Source organism: Electrophorus electricus, chromosome 5 (genome assembly GCF_013358815.1).
Source record: "Electrophorus electricus isolate fEleEle1 chromosome 5, fEleEle1.pri, whole genome shotgun sequence".
NCBI lineage: Eukaryota > Metazoa > Chordata > Actinopteri > Gymnotiformes > Gymnotidae > Electrophorus > Electrophorus electricus.
In genome coordinates, this window is record NC_049539.1 from 20862778 (window position 1) to 20874062 (window position 11285).

At 40.8% G+C, this 11285-nt stretch overlaps 1 protein-coding gene across 1 annotated transcript in view; it reads right to left on the reverse strand.

Annotated features, from left to right (window-relative positions):
- The window catches only part of LOC113568824 (NACHT, LRR and PYD domains-containing protein 3-like), a 45372-nt gene extending 38408 nt beyond the window's left edge, over positions 1–6964 (reverse strand). Inside the window, exons 1-5 of the mRNA XM_035526148.1 lie at positions 6703–6964; positions 3733–3774; positions 3655–3682; positions 3057–3079; positions 660–2448 (exon numbers count right to left, since the gene is read on the reverse strand). Coding sequence (XP_035382041.1) covers positions 660–2448; positions 3057–3079; positions 3655–3682; positions 3733–3774; positions 6703–6964 — 2144 coding nt within the window. The remainder of the gene's footprint in view (positions 1–659; positions 2449–3056; positions 3080–3654; positions 3683–3732; positions 3775–6702) is intronic.
- Between the last annotated feature and the right edge of the window lie 4321 nt (positions 6965–11285).

The following is an 11285-nucleotide window of genomic DNA, read 5'->3' on the forward strand; positions in this document are numbered from 1 at the left end:
ACAGAGCACCAACCATCACTGGACATATATACACACACACACACACACACACACACACACACACACACACACACACACACACACACACACACAGAGCACCAACTATAGCTGTACATACATGCACACAGAGCACCAACCATCCCTGGACATACACGCACACAGAGCACCAACCATCACTGGACATACACACACACACACACACACACACACACACACACACACAATGTATATATATATATTCTCTGTCTCTGTTAAAAAAAAAAATACAGAGCTCCTTGCTGAACACTCCTGTGTCTTGACTCAGTGTGGCTTTCTGAGTGTTTGCCAGAGAAACCAGTGGGACATTTGAATTACAGAATGACAGTCATGTGTTGCATTCCAACTGGTAAGAAGACATTGCAGTCATTCTGGAATGCATTGGTCTGCTCTTAAGATAAAAGCTTATCTGTTCTTTAATGTTGGTGCTGTCAGAAAAGCCATTCCCCAAAGTTTACCATTCAAAATATACTTACAGTACAACCTTTTACCACTGGAAATGAAAACTATTGTTCAGTTTGCTCTGACTGAGAAATACATTCACATAATTTGATTAGTTACAGAAGGAGCTTCAGTAATAAAAACCTTTAAAAATTAAAATGATTAATCCAAAAGATACTTACAGAGCTCGCCTGGTATTTTTCAACACTGGAAGTAATTCCTTCAGTCCTTTATCTGATGACCTGAATTTCTTCAGCTCAAATTTCTCTTGAATCTCCTCTGACATCAGCAGCACAAACACCAGAGCTGAACACTGTGTAGATGAGAGTGTCTGTGTTGAGAGGTCCCCTGAGTTCAGGAAGGTCTGTATTTCACTTATCAGAGAGTTGTCTTTCAGTTCACTCAAGCAGTGGAATAGATTGATAGTCTCTTCAAAGGATTTTGTTCTCTTGATGGTTTTCTTGATGTAGTTCACAGTCTCCTCTAAACTCTCTTCTCTGATGTCCAGTTCTGGGTGTAGACTCCTCAGGAGCCTCTGATTGGACTCCAGTGAGAGACCGAGGAGGAAACGAAGGAAAAGGTCCAGGTGTCCATTTTCACTCATTGTGGCCTTATCTACTGCTGTCTCAAGCAGATCACACAGTCTGTGTTTTAACTTCCATTTCATTTTCTCCATTGGGGTTTTAAGGAGTGGGTTGCCTTCACCCCTGAATGTTAGGAACACAAATACAGCAGCAAGAAACTCCTGGAAGCTTAAATGCACAAAGCTGTAGATCTTCCCCTCCTGTTTAAAAATTTGTGTACAAATTCCAGAGTACACTAAAGCCTCACAGACATCAATACCACATTCTTCCAGATCTTTCTCATAGAACAGAAGTTGTCCTTTTTGCAGCTGAAGAAAGGCTAACTTTCCAAGCTTCACAATATCCAGCACCTCTGCTCTTTTTGTCTCAGATGAAACTGCATTGTTAGTGCTTTGCTTTGTGTTGTATTTCTTAGTCTTTTGATCTGTGAAAAACAGCAGGAAATGTAGGTACATTTCTGTCAGAGTTGTTGGAGCATTTTTCATGTCCACACCTTCCTTCAGCATTTTCTTAAACACGGTGGCTGAGATCCTGCAGACAACCGGTATGTGACACAAGATATGAAGGCTTCTTGCAGTCTTAATGTGTGATATAATTCTGCTGGCTTGATCTTCATCTCTGATTCTCTTCCTGAAGTACTCCTCCTTCTGTGGGTTATTGAATCCATGGATTTCTGTAACAAGGTTAAAATATTGGTCATTTATCTTACTGACTGCTGCAGGTCGTGAAGTGATCCAGAGGAGAGCAGAAGGAAGCAGTTCTCCATTTATGAGGTTTGTTATTAGTTTATCAAGAGTAGTCTTTTCATTCACATTAGATACCTTCTTCTGATGAAGATCTAGAGGAATTCTACTTTCATCCAGTCCATCCAGTATGAAAAGCAGCTGATGTTTTTCATTTAATATCTCCTTTTCATCTCCAGAATGGACTTCTTGATGGCAGTAAAGAAGTAGTTTTGAGAGGCTGTACTTTTCATCCTTTATCAAGTTCAGCTCTCGAAATGGGAAGTACATAATGAAATCTATGTCCTGGTTGCACTTCTCTTCAGCCCAGTCAAGAATGAACTTGTGCACAGAGACTGTTTTTCCCACTCCAGCTATTCCCAATGTCAGGACTTTAGTACCTTGCTTGTTTTCAATAGACTGCACTTTGAAGAGGTCACTGAGTGTGACTGGTGTTTCTTCTGTTTTGGGGTAAAATTCCTCTACCTGTCTCACTTCGTGTTTTGTGTTCACGCCTCCTGTGCATCCTTTGATCATGTAAACTTCAGTGTAAGTGTCTTTTATAGGCACACGATCACATTCTATTGGAGCCTCCTCACACAAGTTCCCAAATTTTTGCTTATATTTCATTTTCATTCTCCTGCTGAAATCACTTTTTCCTCCACCTGTTAAAAAATGGGAAGAAAAAAGTTATGTGCATGATTTTTATAACTTGTGTCTGAAAGTGTTTTATTGTAATTTCAAAATGTTAACTTTATGGCTGCTCCCGGTGACTGCTATGTTCAGGGTAGCATGTCACTGATTGCTATGCACAACTCGCTCTACATATGCCCAGTACTGTGTACTGTACTAAATAATTGCACTGTCTACTCATTTTGTATTTGTCCTGTCCTGTATTTATTATTGTTTATTTAATGTTTATTTATTGACATTTTGCACTATATTGGACTGTTTGCACTTGTGTAGCATGTTGTCTGTTGCACTGTTGTTTTTGTGTTGCACCATGATCCTGGAGGAACATTGTCTCGTTTTTGTTGTGTACTTGTATATAGCTGAAATGACAGTAAAACCTCTTTGAACTTGAACTTTGAACTTGAACTTTATGTCATGATCTCTCTCCATTTTGTTTTACTAGTGTAGAGTAGAATAACTATCAGTAGTAGTACCAAATAAGGCAACATCAAAAAGATCCCAAATGATAGTCAAAGTCTTTAGCATTGCTCAGAGGTAGAACAGTCAGTAATGGCTCATTGAGTCCTTCAATGAACCAAGCTGGATATTAGTTCTTTGTTTCTGCTACTTTGCTTTGTCTTATCTCTTTGGATTATCTCTCAGTTCTACTTCCATTAGTTCATAATCACAGTGTGTGTGCAGTGCTTTACTTGTGCACTAACTGTTTAGGTCTCATCATAGTACAGAGACCACTCTGATTAAAGTAGTTAATGACCAGTTGTTGGTCTATGACCAGAGTTGTGTCTCTTTGCCTGTATTGCTTCATCTCAGTGCAGCATTTGATACTGAAGATCATAAAATTTTACTAGATAGGCTCTAAAATGCTGTTTGGATTAGGAGACTAGCCCTTTCCTGGTGTAGATCTAACTGATCTTCGCTCATGTAAATCACATTTCTAGGACAGCCTTTAACATATTGCTCATTCCACCTCCCCCCCAGCCACTTATTTCTCCACCTTGGTTCTCTTGCCCCTGAACATTGAGAAGCTCTAGACTGATTGGGCAGCTGTTCCTAGGTCACTCCTGTGGCAGATTGATTTTGTACTCTAGACTAGATCTTGTAGAACCCAGAATAGATCTTCTAGTACCAGACTAGGACTTCTAGAACCATGACTAGGACTTTATTAGAACCAAGGATACTGCTTCTGTTGCTTACTTGAGCATGTTGCTTAAAGTAATATATATTCATGCCTGAAGGTGTGTCTGGGTTGAATTTACCTGCTGGACTATTAGCAGTTGACTCTTCACATTTGTCTCCACCTGTGAGAACAGACATAAGAGTAAAGAGCAGAAAATATGAAACCTACTTTATTAATGGTGAGTAAGTCCTGTGTGCAATTTTTGGTTGACTGCTATGTTTAAAAATACACTGAACATTTCTTAATTGACATTTTGTAAATTATATAGTCTGTGTTAAAAAACACATTGTTTATTATTGGACTACATTTGTGATTTGTCCATGTTTAAACTGAGATTGACAGCACTGTTCTCATTGTTGTTAAAGAACATTTGTTATTCAAACCTATTTGTTTGCAATGTTTATTAATATACCAGATGATTTTGAGTTTTGCCATATTCTACTTTGTAATTTATTAATTGAGATCACTAATGAAAGAAAATTAGGTTCTTTGAATATATAAAATAAATATGTAAACTGTAAATGAAAGAGAACAAAAAGTGAAGTTTGTCCAGATATTCTACATAGTGGCATTTGGCTCTGATTCTACAGAAGGAACTGTATCTCTCTCTGGTCAGGAGTGTGGTGTCCTCACCCAGCTAACTGTTCAAGTGCAACATTATATTCCTTTTCTTATAGAGGGAATTGTAGTGTGGTGTCCCCGTTTCATCCTCAGAGACACTGGAGCTGCTCAGTCTTTTAGAAGGAGTGTTAAGTCTGCCTGACCAAACAGCTACAGGAGAGCAAGTGTTGGTGAGGGTGTCAACATGGGCTTTACTGAGGTGCCTTCACTCCTCTCTTCTGACTGCGTAACTGACAGTTGTGGTGGGTGTGTGCCCAACACTTCTAGTGCCTGCTAACACTGTTATTGTATATAATGATTTGGCTGGAGGTGATGTGTGGAGAAGTTCCAATGTGGTCTCTTCTAAAGTCTTATTGCGAAGAGCTTGACTGCAGAAGGCATTCCATGGTTAGTATTTGCCATTTGTGAAGTTGTTGAGGACAGCACAGGTTTTAGTCCCAATGATGTGGTGTTTGCGCATAAGTGTAAGGATAACATGAAAAACGATTTCTAGCCCAGTGCTGTCAGGCTGAAGAAGAGTTTCTACCCCAGTGCTGTCAATAAAAAGACACCTGACCTCAGCACACAGGACAAAAAAGACACTTCACCTCAGCACACAGGGTAATAAAGACACTTGACCTCAGCACACAGGGCAATAAAGACACTTCACCTTAGCACACAGGGCAATAAAGACTCTTGACCTCAGCACACAGGCTAATAAAGACTCTTGACCTCAGCACACAGGGCAATAAAGACACCTGACCTCATCACACAGGGCAATAAAGACACTTGACCTCAGCACACAGGGTAATAAAGACACTTAACCTCAGCACACAGGGTAATAAAGACTCTTGACCTCAGCACACAGGGTAAAAAAGACACCTGACCTCATCACACAGGGCAATAAAGACACTTCACCTCAGCACACAGGGCAATAAAGACACTTGACCTTAGCACACAGGGCAATAAAGACTTTTGACCTCAGCACACAGGGCAATAAAGACACTTAGTCTCAGCACACAGGGCAATAAAGACTCTTGACCTCAGCACACAGGGCAATAAAGACACTTAACCTCAGCACACAGGGTAGCAAAGACTCTTCACCGCACCACAAGGGATAATGAAGACTCTTGACCTCAGCACACAGGGTAATAAAGACACCTGACCTCAGCACACAGGGTAATAAAGACTCTTGACCTCAGCACACAGGGCAATAAAGACTTTTGACCTCACCAAACAGGGCAATAAAGACTCTTGACTTTAGCACACAGGGTAATAAAGACTCTTGACATCAGCAAACAGGGTAATAAAGACTCTTGACTTTAGCACACAGGGTAATAAAGACTCTTGACATCAGCAAACAGGGTAATAAAGACTCTTGACCTCAGAACACAGGGTAATAAAGACTCTTGACATCAGCAAACAGGGTAATAAAGACTCTTGACCTCAGAACACAGGGCAATAAAGACACTTCACCTCAGCACACAGGGCAATAAAGACACTTGACCTTAGCACACAGGGCAATAAAGACTCTTGACCTCAGCACACAGGGCAATAAAGACACTTAGCCTCAGCACACAGGGCAATAAAGACTCTTGACCACAGCACACAGGGCAATAAAGACACTTAACCTCAGCACACAGAGTAATAAAGACTCTTGACCTCAGCACACGGGGTAAAAAAGACACCTGACCTCATCACACAGGGCAATAAAGACACTTCACCTCAGCACACAGGGCAATAAAGACACTTGGCCTTTAGCACACAGGGTAATAAAGACGCCTGACCTCAGCACACACAGCACTAAAGACTCTTGACCTCAGCACACAGGGCAATAAAGACACCTGAGCTCAGCACACAGGGCAATAAAGACACTTCACCTCAGCACAGAGGCTAATATAGATTTTTTACTTCAGCACACAGGGCAGTAAAGACACTTGACCTCAGCACACAGGGCAATAAAGACACCTCACCTCAGCACACAGGGCGATAAAGACTCTTGACCTCAGCACACAGGGCAAGAAAAACTCTTGACCTCAGCACACAGGCTAATAAAGACACCTGACCTCAGCAGACAGGGTATTAAAGAATCTTGACCTCACCACACAGGGTAATAAAGACTCTTGACCTCAGCACACAGGGTAATAAAGACTCTTGACCTCAGCACACAGGGCAATAAAGACACTTAGCCTCAGCACACAGGGCAATAAAGACGCGTGACCTCAGCACACAGGGCACTAAAGACTCTTGACCTCAGCACACACGTCTCCCTCCCTCCCTGCCCATGTCACTGGCTGTGCTGTGTGTATAAATTAACTAAGCATTGTTTTCCACTACATTCTTTGTCTATTGAGTTCACTCACAAAACAAAACCAAATGCTATGAGCATATAAAATCCTGAAATAGTGAGTTTAAAAAGTGAACATGATTTCACCTGATTTATTTTCACTGTGTTTGATTCTCAGGCTCTCAGCCAGTTGGTTGTGGTTCATCTTCTTCAGGATGTCCAGTGTGATCTCCACAGCTCCATCTGGGTCATATTTCTGCACCATCTTGTCCACAGTGTCAAGTCTGTCTGTATTCTCCAGATGGGACTTTGGGATGCATTTGTCATCTTCTACACTGTTGGTCAGATGCCACTGGAACTTCTTCAGGTCCTCTATCTTCAGCTCTTCTAGAATGTCCAGCAGTAGTTTTGAAATGTTGTCCATCCTGAATCCAGACAACAGACTCCAGATTACTGAAGGTTCACAAACATGTCCAATGGTTTATGTTCACAGTGCAGGAATAGACAGAGGAGTGAATGTGAGTGTGTTGGGTGAAGTGTGCTGTGTGAGTGATATAGAGAGGAGTGAATGGGAGTGTGCTGGCTGAAGTGTGCTGTGTGAGTGATGTAGAGAGGAGTGAATGTGAGTGTGCTGGGTGAAGTGTGCTGTGTGAGTGATGTAGAGAGGAGTGAATGTGAGTGTGTTGGGTGAAGTGTGCTGTGTGAGTGATGTAGTGAGGAGTGAATGTGAGTGTGTTGGGTGAAGTGTGCTGTGTAAGTGATGTAGTGAGGAGTGAATGTGAGTGTGTTGGGTGAAGTGTGCTGTGTGAGTGATGTAGTGAGGAGTGAACGTAGGGAAAAGATTATCATTTATTATTGATTAATTACCAAATTAAATTACTTCATATTTTGTGTAGGGACCGAATGCCATTGTTTCAAATATACTAGCCATTATATCCAACTTAATGAATAAATGTGAAGTTTACTGATTAATGAATAACACAAATATTTAGCGGACTTGTGGACAAATGAAAAGGGAAAGAGGGAAGAAAGAAAAAAAAAAAAAAAATTTAAATAAGATGTGTGACGTCTGCCAGAGTGCCGCAGGGTGTGGACGCACAGACTCCCTCGATCTTTGTACATTTAATGACATTAAACATTTAAGAGAAGGGTGGCACTCACACATAACATTAACAGTGAACATAAATACACTTAACGCTAAGGATAACATAGGCTATACAGACAATAACATGGGCTACACAGACATGGATACTAACATTATGCTAACAAACAATGACCTACGCTAAGGCACTGACGGTGGTTTAAATAGGCAGACACACACTCAACGTTAAACCCCATACAGGTGCCTGCCATTATGGGGTTGTGGCTACAAACAAGAGTGAACCCCCCACACGTGGCAGGCCGTACCACGTGACTTGTGGGGGGGGAGCGTCCCGTGATGAGATGAGCAGAGAAGAATGACTTCCAATAAAGTGGATTGAGTAATCAAGTGACCCAGACCTACACACACAACTTAGTTAAAGCTAACTAGGCAAGAGGCTACTATGGCTAAATTAATTAATTAGCGAGAATTGAGTAAAAATGTCTGAAAGGGAAGAACACCTATCTGGGGAATCCTAATGGGAACTTAGACCTGAGGTTACTATCTGAGCTAACAGGGGAGAAAAATAAATCTGTACAGAATTATTTATGTGAATGATGGCTCATGGCTGGCACCCAGAGCTTATCCTGTGAATGAAGTAGATGATCTTGTGTTTCGAGGTCAGTCAAGGGTCAGATAATCACTCTGCTCAGGGAGAGTTTGCAGAGCTTCGGAGTGGCTGAATTCTGGATGAATTTACACCACACATATTTCCCAACTTTTCTCTGCACTGTCAGTGACCCTAGCTCATCACCCAAGTTTTTCCAAGATAGCAAAATAGGCTGGGCCGAATCTTTTGGACAGCCCTGAACTTCGCCAGAGTTCCTGAGATTTAGGAAAGGTATTTCAGGAAGCACACAAGTTTGTAGCCAGGTGATGTAAACTGTTTTAATCCTAAAGCTGGCGGTTGGCTAGATTAAAACTAATTATGGTTGGCCAAACAGAACAAATCCTAATTCTACCAACAACAAAAAGAAAATGATTAAGTTGACGGTGTAGTGAAGAGCAAATGAAATGAGTTTAGATAGATTTGCAGACTGGGTCTAAGACAAACATATAAAATAAAACACTATTATAATTACGTAATTCTTCTCATGAGAGGTGCAGCCTTTAAGTTACTTCTTGTAGAGTTTGAACTGACTATCCGATACTGAGAATTGATTTTTAACTACTGATCTCGGGGGCAGCATGGAAGGATTGGCTCAACAGCTCTGTTCATGCATATTCATAGTTTCTTTGTTTCAATCTCAGGTTTTGATTCATTCAGGCATTTATCTCGAGTTAGCTTACAAGACATGATTAATTTAATACAGTAAATAAAAAGGAAAGAAAGGGGGAATAAACAACTGGAACACATACTGATATATTGCTACTTGGGGTTGGGTGGTAATCGTCTTGTCATGGTACACTCCCCTTCCCTCTGATCACGTGGTATGGCCCACCGCGTGCAGTGGGCTCACTGTTAACTGTTCATGCTGACTTGTTTGTAACCACGCCCCCTTTTAGCACACACCTGCACCCAGTTCTTGGTTTCGTTTATGTATGTATTTAAATGCCTGTTTGTGTGTAGTTTGCAGTCGGTCATTGTTCATGTTAAATGTTAGGTGTGTTCACAGTAGATGTTCATGGTGTACTGGATGTTGCATGTGAATGCCGTTAACGTGTGTTGTTTATCTTTTGTTTTTTACGTTAATAAATGTGTGTCTCCGTCGAGAGAGGTCTGTGCGCCCTGCTCCTTGCCCTGCGGCACTCGGGCCGTCACATGTCATTTAAGCCATAATAGGTGGGAACAATTTTATCACACTAATTTCACCTGAGCACTTAGTCCACATATTTCTAAATGAAAAGAAAAAGTTCTTACCACCAATATAAAGCTCATAACTATATATAGGAAACAGTTACATTTTTCATTAAGAGAAAGCATGATTGTTACACAAATATTATACCTGTTCTCATATTAATAGATCAAATAGTCTTCCTCTGTCTATTACACTTGAAATGAAGAGGTAATCACACAATAGCAAGTATAAAGGTTAATATGCGAATACAGCAATGACAGGTTAATTCATAGGTAAACTGCATTCACCATACTGGGACTGTCTATGCTCGCGCTCAGAGCCTTTCAAAGACAGGGAAAGTTAACATACATTTATAAAGAGCGACTCAGAACAGTTCAGGTTGAAGAACCTGTTACAGTCACTAAGGGGCACTGTGGATTCATAGTCCACACAATCAAATATCTTGTTGGATTCATGAGAATTAATAAAAAATATTTTCCTTATTTGAGTTTGGTCTTGTTGCAATGCTTCCGATTGGACACTTTGTACAGGAAAGGTTAAAAGGTTAAAATCTTGCAGATCTAGGCATTCTGGCATGTGAATCTGACCTTAAGTTTATATGACTGGTTTTCTGAATCTGGCCGTATGGTTGGTTTTTTGAATCTTACTGAAGGTCATAATTACTAACAGAGAGAAACACACGAGATTACAGCAATATCTACGAAACATGAGGACAGTGTTACCTTTACTGGGTTCAGTCTGCAAGTCTTCAGGAAGAATGTCTGGTTCTGTCTTCATCAGGATGTCCAGAGTTTACAGAACTACAGCAAATAACATTAATTTATGTTAAAACACTCACTTTATCTCTTGTTTCACTACTGCAGTTTTCACCACTGTAGCTCGTCATAATAAGCAATGTTATTACTATAAATACACCTGTACACACACTCTCTGTTTCTTCACTGGAGTTCACCTGTACACACACTGTCTGTTTCTATCTGAACAATAATCTGGTTGCACCTTTTTTCTCTTTAGAAAGAACCAAGCCAGTATGAGAATTTTTAAGTGCCATTACATCACAAGAGTAGAAGAACAAGCCTTGTCTTGTTACGATTAGCAAATCGCCCTCTGTGTGTGTGTTTATAACATATCTACCTATGTGTGCAAGTTTATACAATATCTCCCTCTGTGTATGTGTGTTATACCATAGCTCCCTCTGTGTGTGTGTGTGTGTGTGTGTGTGTTTATACCATAGCTCCCTTTGTGTGTATGTGTGTGTGTGTGTGTATGTTTATACCATAGCTCCCTCTGTGTGTGTTTATACCATATCTCCCTCTGTGTGTGTGTGTGTGTGTGTTTATACCATATCTCCCTCTGTGTGTGTGTGTGTGTTTATACCATATCTCCCTCTGTGTGTGTGTGTGTGTGTGTGTGTGTGTTTATACCATATCTCCCTCTGTGTGCGTGTGTGTGTGTGTTTATACCATATCTCCCTCTGTGTGTGTGTGTGTGTTTATACCATATCTCCCTCTGTGTGTGTGTGTGTGTGTGTTTATACCATATCTCCCTCTCTGTGTGTGTGTTTATACCATTGCTCCCTCTGTGTGTGTGTGTGTTTATACCATATCTCCCTCTGTGTGTGTGTGTGTGTGTGTTTATACCATATCTCCCTCTGTGTGTGTGTGTGTTTATACCATAGCTCCCTCTGTGTGTGTGTGTGTGTGTGTGTGTGTGTGTTTATACCATATCTCCCTCTGTGTGCGTGTGTGTGTTTATACCATATCTCCCTCTGTGTGTGTGTGTTTATACCATATCTCCCTCTGTGT